Source organism: Cryptotermes secundus, unplaced genomic scaffold (assembly GCF_002891405.2).
Source record: "Cryptotermes secundus unplaced genomic scaffold, Csec_1.0 scaffold39, whole genome shotgun sequence".
NCBI lineage: Eukaryota > Metazoa > Arthropoda > Insecta > Blattodea > Kalotermitidae > Cryptotermes > Cryptotermes secundus.
The window spans coordinates 142,745-162,305 of NW_019723904.1; the positions used below are offsets into that span (position 1 = coordinate 142,745).

Here is a 19,561-nt window from a genome sequence, read left to right on the forward strand (position 1 = left end):
CACCACATATACACGGTGCCAAATCCCAGAAGACTGCTTTCTTCATAGTCACCGCCGTGAAAGCCTCAAATCTTACATGCATGAATATGTATGTATGTATGTATCCATTTATTTATGAACCCATCCATCCATCTATCTATAAGACACACCTAGCAAAGAACAGAGCCCACCGCGACACACTGAACTACCAACGCATACTCCGTATGAGGGCCCGATACGGGCTGAACACCGAGGTGCACTACAGCCTGTGTATACCTTCAGAAGCTACTGGTTGCACAGGAATATCCTAGGGAAGATCCAAGGTTGAAATATTATACTCAGTTATCAGACTTAGAAACCACCACGCATTCGATCCTAGTCTCTCGGATGCAGTCCATAACCATCCAATTTTATAATTATTGTCCTCATTGCAATTTTTAATTTAACTTATTATTAATAAGATATCTATCCGTCTGTCTATCTACCTGTCTGTCTATCTGTCCGTCCCCCCGACTCTCTATCTGTCTATCTATCTACAAGTCTGTCTGTCTGTCTATCTGTCCGTCCGTCCGACTATCTATCTGTCTGTCTGTCTATCTATCTATCTGTCCGTCCGTCCGACTCTCTATCTGTCTGTCTGTCTATCTGTCCGTCCGTCCGACTCTCTATCTGTCTGTCTGTCTGTCTATCTATCTCTCCGTCCGTCCGTCCCTCTATCTGTCTGTCTATCTATCACCCAGTACCTACAATACCTGACACTACGGTGGCAGAACCCGGAAGGTTTAACGCAGCTAACACCAAAGCCAAAACTGTACGGAACATTAAGCACTAACTATCCCGCCACCAATTTTCCGAAGATGAGTGGTACAATCGACTTTTCGGTCTTATAATTGTACATCTTGTAAGAGTGGTCCTTACCAACATTTTGTATGGGTTCCCCGTTTCCGTAATCCTAGCCACTTGCTCACCTTCCAGGCTTCAACACTCAAAACGATACAAAGTGACCTGTATCAGCGCTGAGGTTTCCACGGCGGTGGGATTTCAGACTGTGAGTTTCTGCGTTCTGACACCAAGAATTCCGGTAGGTGGGTACAAACGTTTCGAAGGGAATTACTGCTTGCATGTTCAATGTAATATGGAGACAATGAACTCCTCAGAAACACTAATATTAATAATCACCAATCAGACCTCACGGTGCCATAACCCACACGTTTTTCACTACGACCAGATAGCAATTGTACTATTAGAATATTTAAAATTACTTTTCGAAACTAATAATTTGACAAATTATGCATAATAAAAATCGTCTCATGTGTAAGAGAGAAAAATATGGAATGATAATATTAAAATAGATGACAGGGAATTAGGTTGGTAAGGGTTCAAATGGACTGAAGTGTTTCGGTACAGCATCCTATTAATGTGTTGCATCACGTGCTGAATTGTCGATTTCTGTTACTAGGTTTAGGTTAGCTCATCAAAGTGAAATGGATGCTGGATGCTGGCGAAGATCCCAAAGTTTATAAAAGTTGCCCTGTGTTTAACTAATTAAGCACTACCCCATGAAAACGTATGGGGGATTGGATGTACAGGCCCATGTATTCTTAATCTCGGATCTAGTTGGAGATTAGTGGGCAGCTTCACGCCCCGGCCGCTTTACCGCCGGGGAAAGAACTCCCCGTACCAATTCGATAGGTTTGGTGGGACCCTTATCCTGTCTGGACGACGTGGAGAACTGAAAATTCTTGCTCCTACAGGCACTCGAACTCCGACCCTATGTGATTAATTATTATCGGAGTTAGATGCTGGATGTCTCTCAAGGGCTTTATCAGCTGCACTCTGCAATGATGACCGCTTGCCCCCGCACCTCCTCGCACTGACGCATGTTACCGCCACACGTTGCCAACATTTGTTATGTTGGCACAGGGATAACGTTACTCTCTTTACGCTAAAACAGTAAATTGCTATGTACATAAGAAATATAACATTTCAGAGACAGGGGTGTCTCTAAATTTCTACCGATTCATACATTTTATTGCGCGAAACATAGAAAGACATCATTTAGTCGTGTTTCGTGTTCAGAGAAGTCGGATAAGAATCTTAGCTCTGAAGTTAGCTATCCTAAGGTTTACTGCAGTAGCATGGAAATACTGAATAGTAGGCTACCATAAAATAGGCCAAGGCCACTTCCTTCCACGACCTTCTCAATTCACCATTCATATTCTTCCACCCATTCGAGTTGTGCAGATGAAATAACTGCTACTTAATCTAATAAGTGTGAACGAAGTTCATGGAGGTAGGCCTAGGCCCACTGGGGCTGTAGAGCCAAGGGGGGGAAAAATCTAATAACTAATTAACCCTTGAGAAGCCGACAGTCGCTCAGACACTAGAGAATTTCCCAGCATTTATGGAACCCGAAAGTTTATTAGCGTGTTCACAAGCTCCCTCCACTGAGCCCTATCCTTAGCAAGACCAGTCCTGTTTATAATATCCCGTCCTGTTTCTCTAAAATTTAATTTAATATTATCCTCCCACCTACGTCTAGATCTTCCTAGTAGTCACTTTCCCTCTGTCTTTCCCATCAAAATCCTATAAGTGGTTCTCTTCTCCCCATTCGTGCTACATGCCATGCCAATCTCATCTTCCTTGACTTTATCATTCTTACTATACTTGGCGAAGCTCTTCATCATGCAGTTTTCTCCAGAACTCCCGTCACTTCATTTCACTTCGCTCCAAATATTCTCCTCAGCGCCCTGCTCTCAAACACCCTCAGTCTATGTACCTCTCCTAATGTCAGGGACAAAGTTTCACACCCTTACAAAACCATAGGCAAAATCATAGTTTTGTATGTTCTAATTTTTGAGTTTTTAGACAACAGAGAAGATAAATTGTTCTGGACTGAATTGTAGCAAGCATTACCCGAATTCAGTTTCCTCTTAATTTTCTCCTGAATAACATTTTGATTTGTTACTGTGCCACATTTTCAAAGGATCTGTTACGATCATCATGTTATGATTTTGCCCTGCATTCTGGTAACGAGACAGCAACATAAACTTAGTTTTCTCTGCGTTTACTTCTAAATCAACCTCCTAACTATAAAATAAGCGATCTGTCATATGAGATTAAATATAATACTTTTATGAGTCCACCTTGACATGAACATTTCAATGTTATAGTAATAACAAGTTCCTTATACATCCTTGTCCACTGTCCCCATGCGATATTTCACCCACAGTACTGACATGCGTTATATTGTTCAACGGCTTTCATTCGGAACCGCCCACGCATTCTTTCAAGGGTAGTTACTTCTACTAACAAGCTGGGAAGTTTTATAAACACTAAATTTACGTCATAAAATTGAGTAAAGAAATGTAAGGACACAGAGCACTCGACTTTTCAAGGTCGTACACTTGAAGTCTCACGAAATTTGAAGGCACTGATGGATATAGCCCTTCAAGTAAAGCAAAGTGCGCATGTGAGAGGAGCGAGGAATATTGGAAGGCCGCTGTTATCAAGTTTAAAACATCGTGAAGTGGGTTCTCTTAGTTGAGGACTAGATGGAGATCAGCGGTCAGTTTCACGCCCCAGCTGCTTTATCCCATAGGAACAGGTTCTGATATCCGTTGTGTAGGTGGCTGGGAGGGCCCAGGAGCTGTCTGGATTCAGCGGAGAAATGAAAATGTTTTAATCCTACAGGGAATCGAACCTCGGCCATTGAATGGTATAACAATTAATAGAAGAGAGAGAATTGAGGAGGAAGCGCTTGTAACCTAATCAAGGTATTAATCCAGCATTCGTCTGGAGGAACTGAGTAAAACTAATTGGAGTTCCGGCCGAGATTCGAAACCAGCACCTTCTGGATGCTAGTCTAGAGCGTTAGCTATTTACCAGCTCGCTCGACGCAACAATACTAATTAACACGTTATTTTTTGTATTTCCTATTGCTAGTGGGGTGGGACTAAGTCCCTTGTACTGCGGTCACTTCTGGCCTATTGTACCAGCCCCAGATGATAGGTGGGGGTGATTGTGGAGCAATTGGTGGAATGAAGGTTGGCAAGGGAAACCGAAGTACTCGGAGAAAACCTACCCCAGCGCCACTTTGTCCACCACAAATCCCACTTGACCAGACACGGGATCGAACCCGGGCCGGCGCGGTGATAAGCCAGCGACTAACCGCTTAAGCTATGGTGCGGCCAATTAACACGTTAATAGGAGTACGTCTAATTCAAAAGCGTCAAGAGATTGAGGGTAAACATAAATGGTTGGGGGATATATGAAAACCACAAATATCTCTGGTAATTGATTATGATATACAAGGCCACTTGAGTGTACGTAGAACAGAAACACATGATAAGAATAAAGAACATGAAACAAATGAAAGTTCACTGCATTTTTGTGACATACTTACACCCTTCAACCTAATACGCATTTAACCTTGAATCTCTGGAATCACGTGACTATAATCACATGACCTTACTTACTTCTGTCTTCATCCGACGGATGTCGTATTGTCAAATCCTCAAATATGGGAAGACGTGGGAAAAAGGCAAAGTTGTCCCGTCTTTAACTAGTTAAGCACTGTGCCATGAAGGCTTATGGGAGAGTGAATGTATAGATACATATTTTCTAGACCTGGGCACAAACCGGAGGTGAACGGTCAGCTTCACGCCCCTTCCGCTTTACTCTCGGGGAAAGAGCTCCCGGTATCCATTGTACCGGAGGTAGGGTGGGCCTCAGAAAATTCCTGACCCTACCCGGACTCGAACTCCACCCCTCAGCCGTCCAGCCCGTAGTCACTCGCTACACCGACGACGCTACCTCGGGAAGACGTAGTAGCGTTTAAAATAGTTTTAGATGAGAATGAAAGAGCTGAAGGGTGCATTTGTATTCCAAATTCTATTTTAATAAATCGACAGTAACATTCATTTTCTATAGGTACAACACATTAAAGTTATTAGAATGGTGAGAGAGAAAATGTGCTCCCTTGTATTTCATGGGATATTCACCATATCGAAAATGTTTCCTACAAGAACTTTAGATATTAATATGGGCTCTATCTTACGTCACGAATCACACTTTTGCACGATGAATAGTTTAGCGAAATTATACAAAATTAGATATGTGTTTATTTAAAACATAAATAACACCGGAATTATGTTAATAAAAATTTATATTCGGACAACATATTATACTGAAATATTATATATAAAATTATATCGAAATCTGTTCAGCAATTCCAGAGAAATAAAATACGAACTTACTGACATGACCTCACTTCATGTGCTTTGTACTTAACACTCTAGACAAACTTCCACATCCTTCTATAGATATACTTCAATAGTCTCATTCAGGAATCGAGACAGTCATGGTCACATTTTAATAAATTTACAGTATTACTGCCATTCATAGTATGGCTTCTGATCTGAGATTCACATGGCAGCAGCCACGTAGCTTCCTCCGACATTACTTGAATGAGTTCAAGAAACTTGACAATTTTACGATTATGAATCGACGGCGAGATATAGGCGTCGGATTATTCACGACTCTATCAAATGTATGGACAGGGGAGAAGAGAAATGCACATAGAATTTTGGTGGGAAACACAGAACGAAGGAGACCACCAGGAAGACCAAGACATATGAAGGTTGATAATTATTAAAATGGATCTTAGAGAAATAGGAGGGGATGGTGTCGACTGGATTGATCTGGCTTAAGATAGGGACCGCTTGACGACCCTTCTGAACACGCTAATGAACTTTCGGGTTCCATAAAATATTGGAAAATAATTGCATAGGTACGCAACTGGCGGCTTCTCAAGAAGGGCTCAGCTCTGTGGAGTTATTTAGCATCAGCTGTATCAGATGTTTCTTAACGCAATAGTGTTAAAAAAATATCATTGGTTTTGCTATAATTTCTCCACAATTCTTCTTCAGTTATCCATGTCAGAGGCCATTAACATTGTAATATTATGTTAATTTTGCTTTTGGGCCTTTACACCGTGTAAATGTAAACAGTATTGTCGAAGTTTCGGAGATATGTGCTGCCATCATCTTCAGGGCCAAAGGGTGGATGAGGGTTCGTGGATACATGATTTTTGGTCTAACACACTCACGGGAGGCTTATAATTAGGGCCAGTTGTCAGAACGGACACGGAAGACTTATCAAATGGCCATTTTAAAGGTAATTTGGCATTTGTTGTTCCCAAGAGGTAGCCGGTACAAATGTTGGCCAACCGCAGTAATGCTTAAAGCACCTTTCCCCCTTAACTCTGATGATTTGGAGAGCATGTGCCTCTGAAACGTCGGCAACATTGCCCATGTGCGTAGTAACACTGTCCACAGGTGAAGATCCAAGAGCACAATCAACATTAACAAAGAACCATTGTGAAAATTTAACATTAATTTCTTATTGTAAATTCAAAGTTGTTAGCAATTGCTCTTGTTGTCACAATGTATTGGGCGGTCTGGCTTCTTCCCATTCAGAATTAGTTCATTCTGGCATTTAAATCTTATAGAAAGTCGGTAGGACTATTTGGGCGGGTGACCAGGCCACCGCAAGGCCGCTACCTACGCAAGAGAACATGAACACAGAAAGAATGCAGACAGACAGCAATTTCTGAAGTCTAGTGTTGAGCGGGTGAAGACATTTCGTGCCTCAGACGGAAAGGCATCTGTGGTCAGCAGAATTACTAAGCATTGAACATAAAAAATTACGAAGCACGTGGATGCTGGACCTCAATAGTACGAAGTCACAAGAATAAGACAGAAGAAAATGTCTTTAACCGGAACCAGTTAACAAGTTTTGCTACAGTTCAAAGCTAATTCTAATTCAAGGTCATCCATGTTCTGAATAAATTCACAGTCGGAGCTGCCGTGTCTACTTCGCTCCTAATTCGAATTCATTGATGTTCGGTATTTAATGCAGCGAGGGGAAGATATGCAAAAGCACGTCATTTCCTTTACGAATAAAAATAGCTGTGCTGGAACTTGTTCCATTACAAATACACGGAAATTAAAGTCTGATCTTTCCAAAAGCTCTTTCGGCGGTACGTGGGTTCATATTATGGCCTGATATAAGATGAGGTCCTTGTAAACGACGTAATCCACCTTTGGGTTCCGTAAAATGAGGAATTTCCTTATTAGCTAAGCGACTATCAACTCCTCAGAGACTAAGCTCCACGTACTTAAATCAGGGATTAGTATGGCCGTACCATAGCTCAGGCGGTTTGTCGCTGGCTTCCCTCCGCGGCTGCCCGGGTTCGAACCTGGGTCAGGTCATGTGGGATTTGTGGTGGATAAAGAGGCACTGGGGCAGGTTTTCTCCGAATACTTCGGTTTCCCCTNGTAAAGTTGTCCCAGTAACGGGCTGTGTAGGCCCATAGGATTGTGAGACCTCGAGGCTCCCACATTTTCTCTAGAAAATCGACTCACAGATGGTGGTAAAGTTGTCAGCCTTACGCGCCGGCCGCCTTCTACCACCCAGGAAGATTCCTGGTACTCATTTCTGTTAAAGGGTGAGTCGACCCCAGGGTGACTCAGCCTCTAACAGGAATAATTCAATTCAATTCAATTCAATTCAATTCAATTCATGTTTATTTACGTGCAAACTTAACAGCACAGAGGACAATAACAAAGCTGGTACGAGTACATATAAATACAGAAATAACTAAAAAACAAGATACAAATAAGACAGTCTATATAACGGCATTAAATTAATAACAGTTCCAAGAAGAATTAAAGTTAGCGTTAACAGGCGAGAAAAATAAAATAAGTACATTTCGAATGGTTATTCCATTAAGTGGTGAGAAAGGTCAATACACACACATAGAAGTTAATAATAATAATAATAATAATAATAATAACCCAATTAATCCTTATTTATGCGTGTGGAAGCTCAACATCCTAATTCAATTCAATTTAAGTTTATTTACGTGCAACTTAACTGCTCAGAGGCCAATTACAAGGTTAGCATGAGTACATAGAATTACATAAAAATAATTAAAAGACAAATACAAAATTTGACAGTTTACATAATGACAAATAGATTAATAATAATTCCAAGAAAATTAAAGTTAACGTTAACAGGAGAGAACAACAAAATAAGACCACATACACAGAAGTAATATTAAGAGTATCATTAACAAATATTATGAACAATTTTAGGTTCAGTGTCATTGACAGAAACTGTTCCGATTGCAAATATGTCGAGATCTTTACCCACCGCATTGGCAGTGCAGGCGCACCGAGCAGAAGGGCAGTGTTTATTAGAGGGACAAACACCAAACAATGAGAAGTCCCTAAGTTTGCTGGGAGGAACACGAAGGCTAACATTCTCCAAAAGAGAACCGCTGGATTTAAGACCACGAAAGACCTGAACAAGATAAAGTGCATCAAGGTGATGTCTCCGTTTATGTAGAGATTGTAGACTTAATTCTCTAAAGCATCACTATAGCTATATGAAATATGAAGGAAAAAACGATAAAAACGGACGCAAACTTCTGCTGGATGCGCTCAAGCTTATTGGCATCAGTCGAGGTGATAGAGTTCCAAATTACTGAGGCATATTCCAACTTGGACCTGACTAAAGTAAAATGTAGTACATATAGACTCTCCAGGGAGGAAAACCTGTAGGTAATGGAGCGAATAAGGCCTAAAAGCTTTATGCATTCAGAAAATATGTGTGTGAAAATGTAACTTTGTATCAAAGAAAACACCCAGGTCCTTAATACTGCTGGTGCGTTTAATGATAGCATGACAAAGCTGATACTCGTAGCTCAGAAAATTTGTTATAATAATAATAATAATAATGGTTTAGTGAGTTTGATAGTCTGTTAAACTAATTACATGCTTTGATAATGTGACTGTGTGAGAGCGTGTATTGGATTCAAGTTGTTCAATATTGAAGAAAGTATGTTCATTACGGAATTTACCTCCACGTACGACTCAAATACACTTCCACGAAGTGTTATAAAGGAACTTACTTCAAAAAATATTCTGCAGTATATTGCAGTTCTTCATTCCACCAATTGCTCCACAATTGCTCCCTGACCTATCATCTGGGACTTAGTCCCACCCCACTAGCAATAAAGAAAAACCAAATGGAAGCAACGTGTTTGGAAATTCTATGCGCTACGTCACGGAATAGACCCTTTCCAATACTGTATCTAACAAGAAAAGAATGTCACTAAAATAAACATATGGTATTTATATTTGGGTTTTTAATCGTTCGACAGACAAGTTCGTGAATAACAAGTGCACCTGAAAGAAGGAGACAGTCGGATATAATTGAGGTGCTATAAGCATGCAATCGTCCGGCCGTGACGCACGGACAAGGCGTTTTCTTTTGTAGACTACACATGTCATTGTACCAAGTATCATATTCCTTAAGTACGGACTTTGCTGTACATTTATGTCAGTGATATGAAAGATCCTGAAACCTTTGGAGTGTTATATAAATCAATGACCAAGAGTCAAAAGGTCAACTCTCCACTGCACTAAGAACGTAATCTCCTTCAAAAGTTCCACCGACTCCGTTCACGTGATGAAGCAGTTAACTTCATTCCTATTGGGACGGTGTTTAGACGCCGTGCATTGGAAATGCTGGATGATATTTCGTACGCAAACAGACCGAGAATACCGACGTGTTAACCTGCTTTCATACTGAAGCACAACAACTAATTCCTCTGAGGAATGTCCGTCTTGAAAAGCGAACACCCGCTCGGCCAAGGTATTCCTGAAATCTTACGGGAGTTCTATTCCCGATAGGAATAAAATGTTTCCTCTATTCCATAGCATGCACACAGGCTTTGAGGCTAACCCAGCCTCGTATCTAAGGGCCCCCATACACACACAGTTTGGCCTCCAGTTCGGCCTGCACAGTTGAAGACTGAAAGGGAAAACTGATGTGTGTGGTGCGGCCGGCGGGCCAATCGTTTGGACTGTTAGCCTGTGAAACCCGTCAGTCTGTCGGTTCCACCTGCAGGACCGTAGCACGTGACGTGTGTGACTCAACATTATAGGCTGGAAGACCGTGATTGTGGCATGAATCCTGCCGGCTTATCCGCGAGTGTATGGGGAAGGAAAGGGAGGGGGTAAACTGTGAAAGTTTTGCCTGTAAGGTCGATCGGAAGGCCAAACTGTGTGTGTATGGGGTGCCTAAGGCCTATCGGGCGCTCTTTCACCGGGAGAAATATGTCTGGAGTGTGATGCTGACCACTCACCTCCATCTGGTACCGAGGTCAAGAGGAGTACAGCATTACTTTCACTACCCCATAAGTTTTCATGGAGTGGTGCTTAATTGATTAAGCACAGTGGCAACTTCACATTTTTGCCCTTCATCTCTCACAGAAACAGAAGGAGCAGAAGTTTGTTACTGGCACCCAGCCAGCAAGGTCACCCCTGGTGTCGGACCCCGCCACGGCCCGTGATCATATGTCATGCATATGCGTTTCCACGTGACTTATAAGACGGGGTTTTGAACTGGATGGTAGGATTTCTTGACACCTTATACACACAACTTGAGACTACAGGCAATACAGCGGTATCGCTGATCTACACACTTTACAGTTCGTCCTCATATACTCACTAGGGTTCTCAGTCATCACTAGCCGTTTCCTAGCAAAGGATTTATAACAGTCTCACTGTCGCTTCAAATCGCACCCGAAGTCTTCTTTCTGCAACTGCCAATTCCGAAGACTGACTTAGCCCAATACATCTCCTCCAAAGCTCATATCCGGTCTGACTGGCGTCTCGAAACTCGACTTTTCTCTATGCTGCTCCTGCAAGCTTCGGAACTTCTCTCTATAAAGTCTTTGCACTGACCACGCATAAACACAGTCTCTCTATTTTTTAGGAAGAAGTCTTTACAGCTCCGTTTTATAGCAACGGAAGTTACTCTATTGTTGCTTGCGTATTCGTTGCGGCAAAAATGTGTTTACCGAGTCGTTGCCTAGCAATGAACGCCTTCGGTATTCTGGCTTTGGGGCGTCATGACACAATATGTTCAGTTTTTCATGTTCTTCTTGTCCATGTAGCCAGTATTTGATCAGTTCTAACGCTCGTTTATTATAAGAGTTAACTTAGCCTGAACAAACCCTTACACCTGAAGACACTCACAAAGTCGACCCCGGATACTTCCTGTAAATGAAAGTATTCATAGAAGTTACTTGATCCCCTTTCCTTCATAGATTGTTAAGTGCAAGTTCTGCAGTAACAACGTCACTGCTCTTCAACCGTTGGTTCGCGCACCGCTACGGGTCCGAAACCGTAATTTATATCAGCTAGAAATAGTAGTAGTTATTTTTTGTTTGTTTATCAAACACTTGTTTGCGGATAAATTATTTGTAGTGAATAGCAGTATATTCTGCATGGCCAAACACAAATTTTATTCTTCAAAGTCGTCTTGAATAACGTTTGTGAGAGTAATTAAATCTTCTCTTCTAGTCTAATATAAAATATAAATTGTTATATTGTACAGAAACATATTTTTAAGTTATAATAATAATTAGATTTATATCCTACGATAAAATGCAGAGGCACGAAGCTGGCAGCTGTTCTAACGATCGGTATATGTGTTATAAAGCACTATGAATTACTGAGCTAATTTTTACTAGAGATACTCAGAGCTGTCTCACTTCTTATCAGATGAACGGGGAGCAATGTCCATCATGTGCAAAAATTTAGTAAAAATAAAATTAAACCTACACATATTTCGGCCACTGCTGACCGTCCTCAGAAAGCTAAGTCATCGCTAACAAGAAATACTCCACATGCATGATGAACACGGTTTGCATTAAAGGATTTCTAGTGGCTGCCCCATAGTTCAAATGGTTATTCGCTGGCTTCCTGCCGCGGCGGTCCGGGTTCTATCCCGGGTCTGGTCAAGTGGGATTTGTGGAACAGGTTTTCTCCGAGTACTTCGGTTTCCCCTGCCAATCTTCATTCCACCAATTGCTCCACAATCACCCTCACTTATCATCTTGGGCTGGTACAATAGGCCAGAAGTGGCCGCAGTACAAGGGACTTAGTCCCACCCCACTAGCAATAAAAAAAGGGGGATTTCTGCTTTCAGAAATCAGAGTAAACTAAAATCTATCTATGGTTTTACAACCCTTGTAGATCTTGGCAGCTTTTCCAATTCTTTAATCTATATAGAGTAGGTAGGGCTCGTTGGACGGGGGATCAGCCAGACGCAGGGCAGCTACCAATACAGGACAACACAAACACAGAAGAAGAGTACACACAAATATCCATGCCTCGAGTGGGATACGAACCCGCGATCCCAGCGTTCGAGCAAGCGAAGAGAGTTCCTGCCTTAGACCGCGCGGCCACTATGATTGTCAGACAAAAATACTAATATACTTAAAATAAGCTGTTGTTGAATATAATTGGACACTGTCAGTTAACAATGATTACATATCTTGTTGTATGAGTACATGAACATAGTGACGGTTTCATTTTTCTATTGCTGGTATGAAAAGCATCTTGCGTGGTTGGCCGTATGTCCGTCTAAATCGTAACGGATTAGATCAACGCATTCACACGCAACATCTCTGTAAACAAGAATACAAGCAACAATAAAACGGAAATTGTTTCCTATGCGGTCCGCGCCGAGCGAAAGTACGGAGCTGTAGGAAGTTTATTACCAGGCAACCAATTTGTAAACATTCATCCACAACAGTGGGAGACGGTGTTTTCCGTGGGGTCCGTTCAAAGAACTTTTCTTAAAGGCGAACGGCGCTACGAGTCAGTAAGTTTTAGATAGGATATAGCGACGGGGAGTATGTGGTTGAAGGATAATTAGAAGTCGATCTGTGAAGACTTAACCTGTGAATTAAAGACCTTATGTGTAATATTTGGAGTGGTCTGAAGCGCTAGTTCCTGTGTTTTACTTCCGTTGCCAGGATACGACTAGTGAAGACGGAGAGTCCTAGTGCGTCTGAAACGGTGAACTGTAAAGTGTGTAAATCAGCAATAGCGCTGTATTGACTGTAATTAAGAGAAGTTGTAACCGAGGTGCCAATAAATCTGATCATCCTATCTATGACCCTTTATTTTAGTCACGCGTACCCCCACATGCGTGAAAATATTATACTGTGTGCCTTTTCCGGTGAGAGCCATGGACTAAGTGACGAAACGACAATCTGACTGACTGACTGACTGACTGACTAAATGACTCGGGCATCCACTCACTACCAAAACAACTGAACGTGAAGCAATACTCGATTGTCTGAACATTATTCAAAATCATAACTTTTTATTTAAAACTACGTTTTCTGATAATGGGATCTGTCTCTATCCTCAAGTAAAAAGCCTTCTCTGGCCGGAGATAGGGTCTAGCTATATCGATTGTGTCAAACAGAGTATGCTTCTTACCTCAGGTCGAAGAGAGCCCAGTCTCCGAAACGTCATTTTGATTAAAGATTAGGACCATATTATTAACATAGTACCATCACGAACTTTTAGAAAGGAATGTGAACATTTATTATTACAGCTAACATAGATGTTCACCAGTGGGCTTTTCCTAAGCCAGCTAAATCCAGCCCAAAAAAATCATATCGATTTTTTATTCTTCAGAAGCTAACAATATGTAACATCGTCAAGAAAATTCCTGCCTTATGAAAGTGCCAAGAATCATTACCGTATTCACAAGAGCCCACATGAGATCCTCGTGCTGTCAAAGGTTCATTTTTGTCTACTTCCTCGCGTTGTATCTTTAAGAACCATTTAAATACTTTTAAGGTTTCCCACTAACATTTCGTAAGCATTTCTCACGTCTTCCATACCTGTCACATGCCCCAGCCTTCGCATTCTTTGAGTTTATCATTCTAATAATATTTGCTGCTATGTACGCTCTGCATATTACAATGCTTCGCGTTATATAAATTACTCCAGATCCTTAACGTCGTCCCCTGCCGCACATATCCAATTTAATGCCACTTTATATACAAGTATTTCTGTTTCTGTCCAGCGGCCATTTAGCAAAATTATGAATTCTCCGCTTTTTTTTTGTTTAGAAAACCCCAGAAATATTGTCACGTGTTCGGGATTCCGTGACTAATATTAATGGGCTCTGGATTGGATGATTTGAATTATTGACACATTATTTGCAATTACAATCAGTTATGACAGCTCACAATCAATGACCGTCTAAGACTCGCTCCATTCCTTACTGGACTACAAGTGTCGTCTCTTCCACTGTGGCTGACTTGGTTCTGATTTACGAATCGGTCACTTCTTCACCTTCTGCTGTCCGTTGGTTAATACTCCACAGCTCAACAACTCTTGAACTACCATCTGAATTTTTACGGTTAACGAATACCGAACGACGACTCATTTACGATGGAACTGAACTGAAATTAACTCCTCATTAACATCTCCGTACGGACTGCAGAGAAATCGCCTTTCCTCTGTTGGTGTTTACGTGCCGTTGCCTAACAACGGGTCCACATGTCACAATATTGACTGCTGAGTAAAGGGGCTATAACCACGGCATGCCATGTGAAACATTTAAGTTTAAATTTCTTTTGATATTAATAAGTTTTATCTCAGTATCACAAATTCTGTTATATTAAACAGTGCACTAGATCACCTACAACTTAACAACTATCCATAAGCTCCAAACACTTCATTACAGAGCATGCATCAGACATACTGACATACTGTTGCACATACCTAGTCCGCCAATGTGATGCAGACATCAGGGTTTAGGATCCGTTCGCGTATTCTCTTGATTATACGTGCTAGTTCTCTTTTGGGTCCGTCAGGAAGATACAGACAGTTGCAGGGCCTTGGAATGGGCTCAGATACCAAACTCTCTACTTTTTTATTATCACCGTACCACCATAACTGACTTTATAAGTATAGCGATATATTTCCCCACAAAAAAATTACAAAAATTACAAATATGATATAACTGTGACGAATATATTGACACGTTTCTACACATTACCGTCTACAAGTAGACTCACTACGGAACTGAACATGCAGCCTTCAAGCCAGACACTGTGTGAACTGTTTCCGCCACATCGGAAGCAGTCTGCGGGATCTTGTGCGCATGTTACAGTAACATGAGGAGCGTTCTTTTTTTGTCTCGTCATTGCAGAAATGAAGAACTTGGTATGGAACTGAAACCAAAGAGATATTAGAACGAGTAACTAAAACCCAAAGGCCGCGACATAGCTCAAGTGGTTTTTTATTGCTAGTGGGGCCACTTCTGGCCTATTGTACCAGCCCCAGATGATAGGTGAGGGTGATTGTGGAGCAATTGGTGGAATGATGATTAGCAGGGGAAACCGAAGTACTCGGAGAAAACCCGCCCCAGCGCCACTTTGTCTACACCAAATCCAACTTTACCAGACCCGGGATCGAACCCGGGCCGCCGCAGTGGGAAGCAAACGATTAACCGCTTGAGCCATGGCCCTGGTTCGATCCCGGGTCTGGTCACGTGGGATTTGTGGTGGACAAAGTAGCGCTGAGGCAGGTTTTCTCCGAGTATTTCGGTTTCCCCTGTCAATCTTCATTCCACCAAATTCTCCATCATCACAATCACCCGAGACAGGTACAATAGGCCAACAAGTGCCCGCAGTGCTGAGTGGACCCAGCTGGGCTCCACCCCCCTTCCCCCACTAAGCGAAATAAAACCCAACTAAATAAATTATTACTTTAAAACCAATGAAATACAAAGAAACTCACAATTATAGAAAGGATGCTTTCCGTAATATAAGAAACACAGTAATCAACAGCCTTCTTTGAAGTTTAAAAGTAATTTGTCCCTATGCTTAAATAATTAGGCACTGTGCAATGAAGACATATCGGGGAGTGGAGGTACAGCTCCACCATTCTTAAACTCGGCACTAGATGTAGGCGAGTGGTTAAATTCACGCCCTGGCCGCTTTACACGCGGGGGGAGAGAGCCTCCGGTAGCAATTGGATATGGTGTGTGGGCCCCAGAACTGGCCTGGGCGTTGTGCAACAGAGAAAAATCTCTAGCCCTTACCGGGATTGGAACCCCGGCCGCCCAGCCAGTAACCAGTAGCAACGGCAGAATGTACCTGCTTATTAAAAAGTCTGTTGCTAGCAGCGAATCTTGGTTTCGAGGTCGCTACCCAACAACGGCTCTATACACTGCAATACGTAGAGCGGATACTCCTGAACTAACATGTTACGTAGTATAATACAGCTTCCTGTCTGCTTAAATGAGAATCGAAGTACTCACAGTATCTACATCTTACTGAAAATATTGTAATGATCCAATCACAGAAAGAAATGATAAAGTTTACATTACTGTACCTGAATAAAGGGGGCTCCTTCCCCGGGGGTAGAGCGGCCGGGGAGTGAAGCTGACCACTTACCTATGTCTAGTGTCGAGGTCAAGAATTGTAAGGCTATACCTCTACTGCCCCTTACGCCTTCATGGTATGGTACTAATCAACTAATTAAACACAAGAATAACTTTACCTTTATCATCATACTTGCAGTGTCTTTCTCCAGCAAGAAGGCCGCGCTGACTCTACGCCGAGAAAGTCGACTACGAGTCGAAAAAATTACGTATACTTCAGTTTCGTTACTCAGACTACCACTTGTCCCTCTCAGTCTGAATTACTGTAGATATGTGGCACTATATTACACAACTGTGTGTACATAACCACTCAACTAAGTAAGTAACAACACTGTGACTTCGAAACGAATTTTCAGCCCTGATAACATTACAACCAGCGTCAGACACGTTCCTGGGTTACATGGACTGATTCTAAACACTCTGCTGTATTTTCTCAATATTCATTGCACTATTACCATCTATCTGACCGAGGCGGACCGGGTTCTATTCCAGGTCAGTCCATGTGGGGTTTATGATGTATGGGTTGATTCCCTCCGAACACTTCGGTTCTCTGTGCAAATTATAATTCAGCCAAATGCTTCGTTTTCTCATTCATCATGTCCATCTCCCATTACGCACGTAAGTGCCAAGTGTTTCTTGTTCTCCACTCACTCACTCTATTAGTAAGAGGAAATATTATCATCTTATCTTTCCTCTTTCTTCAAAATTGCCACTCATTCTCTCAAAAAATATGTAGGCAATTGCTACATGAATTTGTGAACCTATAATGTGAAATTCTGTAGGACCTTGATGCGTGGAAAAAGGAATAGACACATGCGAGCATAAGGTCATATCTCCCTGCAGAAAGTTCTTACAGAATTTCAGATCACAGGGTCACAGTGCCATATATCACGTTCCTACAGATTGTACTGTCACAGTGCATCCTCTCTAGGAGCGTGAGCGTACAGATTTTCAGTTCGAACTGTTATAACGCCATTAAGCAAGTGCTGTAAAGAATTTCGGTTCATAGGTCACACTGTCACATATCAAGTTCCTACAGATTATAGGGTCACGGACTCATATTCTTTTTTTTTCGGCATGTGCTTACAGACTTTCAGATTATACGAAAACACTACAGTGCAGTGTCTTTTAGCCTGCAGATCATATGGTCACATTGCCACATTCCAGACCCCTTCAGACCTTCAAATCATGTGGTCACACTACCATAGAGCACGTTCCTTCAAACCTTCAGATTCTGTTGTCACGCTGCCATAGAACATGTGCCTTCAAACCTTCAGATCCTGTTAGGCTGCCATATAAGAAGTGCCTTCAAACCTTCAAATCATGTGGTCACGCTGCCATAGAACATGTGCCTTCAAACCTTCAGATCCTGTTGTCACGCTACCATACAGCTCGTGCCTTCAAATCTTCAGATCCTAGGGTCACGCTGCCATAGAACAATAACTTCAAACCTTCAAATTCTAGGGCCACGCTGCCATAGAAAAAGTGCCTTCAAACCTTCAGAACCTGTTAGGCTGCCATACAAGTGCCTTCAAACCTTCAAATTCTAGGGCCACGCTGCCATAGAAAAAGTGCCTTCAAACCTTCAGATCCTGTTAGGCTGCCATATAAGAAGTGCCTTCAAACCTTCAAATCATGTGGTCACGCTACCACAGAACAAGTGCCTTCAAACCTTCAAATTCTAGGGCCACGCTGCCATAGAAAAAGTGCCTTCAAACCTTCAGAACCTGTTAGGCTGCCATACAAGTGCCTTCAAACCTTCAAATCATGTGGTCACGCTGCCATAGAACATGTGCCTTCAAACCTTCAAATTCTAGGGCCACGCTGCCATAGAAAAAGTGCCTTCAAACCTTCAGATCCTGTTAGGCTGCCATACAACAAGTGCCTTCAAACCTTGAAATGTTGTTGTCGCGCTGCCATAGAACAAGTGCCTTCAAACCATCAGATTCTAGGGTCACACTGCCATAGAAAAAGTGCCTTCAAACCTTCAGATCCTGTTGTCACGCTGCTATAGAACAAGTGCCTTCAAACCTTCAGATAATATTGTCACGCTGCCATAGAAGAAGTACATTCAAGCCTTCATAACATATGGTCACGCTGCCAAACAGGAAGTGCCTTTAAAACTTCAGATCATGTTGTCACTCTGTTATACAGGAACTCTTCAAACCCTCAGATCGTATGGTCACGCTGCCCTACAGCAAGTGCCTTCAAGTCTTCAAATCATATGGTCACGCTGCCGTCACGCTACCAAACAGGAAGTGCCTTCAAACCTTCAGATCATGTTGTCATTCCGCCAAACAGGAAGTGCCTTAAATCCTTCAGATTATGTTGTCAATCTGCCATATATAAAGTGCCTTCATTCCTTCAGATCATGTGGTCACTCTGCCAAACAGGAAGTGCCTTCATTCCTTCAGATCATATGGTCACGCTGCTCTATAGCAATTTCCTTCAGGTCTTCTGATCATAGGGCCAATCTGCAGTCACGCTGCCAAACAGGAAGTTCCTTCAAACCTTCAGAATATATCGTCACATTTCCATAGAATATATGCCTACAGGATTTAAGATTATGCTGTCTCACTATCATAGAACAAGTGCTTACAGACTCTCATATCAGCACGACATTTTACGGAGTTCAATCCCAATTGTGTTTGGAAGACATTCTTGGTCTTTTCTGCAGTAAATAGCCAGCGCTTGAACTCAACAGAAAAGAAAAATTAAAGCGGGTTAAGACTTCTGCAGTAACCTTAACATTTCGTGAACTACTTACGTATCTAATACTGAAAGTTTAGGTTTTCTTGTAACTTTCTGGTTGAGACAAGCGACTTGGACATTATACGTACATGCAGGCAGTACAGCAAATGTTTCCAACCTTTGGCATCCTGCGTGTCATCAGCCGTTTTGTCAAAAATACTGTAATTCTTATGATAGTAAACAAAGAGTTTAGTTTTCCAAGAAGCGTAGTTTTAAAGTCATGTATACTTAGTAATAGACTGTGTCTCAAAGAAGCATACTTTTAGTTATATATACGTTAGTATCACATACGTTATTGAGCAAAGCACAATTGACGAGCAGCTGAAGGTATAAAATGTCTTCGCCCGATCGAACACTGGGGTCGTGGCTTCGAATACCACTCGGAACATGGATGTCCGTGTATGTTTGTGCTCTGTTTGTTTATCTTGTGTGCAAGTAGCAGTCTTGTGATAAGACTGATCCCCGTCCAAGGATTTATAGGGACGGTGTGTAGGAT

At 41.9% G+C, this 19,561-nt stretch overlaps 1 protein-coding gene across 4 annotated transcripts in view; it reads right to left on the reverse strand.

Moving 5' to 3' along the window:
• The window catches only part of LOC111861910 (ATP-binding cassette sub-family G member 1), a 233,759-nt gene that overhangs the window by 83,415 nt on the left and 130,783 nt on the right, over window positions 1-19,561 (reverse strand). The window contains exon 1 of one of the 4 annotated variants that reach the window (XM_023846863.2): window positions 14,649-15,082. The exons of 2 other annotated variants lie outside the window; for them this stretch is intronic. In XM_023846863.2, the coding sequence (XP_023702631.1) occupies window positions 14,649-14,674 (26 nt within the window). In that variant the 5' untranslated portion in view covers window positions 14,675-15,082. Of the gene's footprint in view, window positions 1-14,648; window positions 15,083-19,561 lie in introns of those variants that run through there. One more of the 4 variants, XM_023846868.2, reaches the window with a different exon arrangement.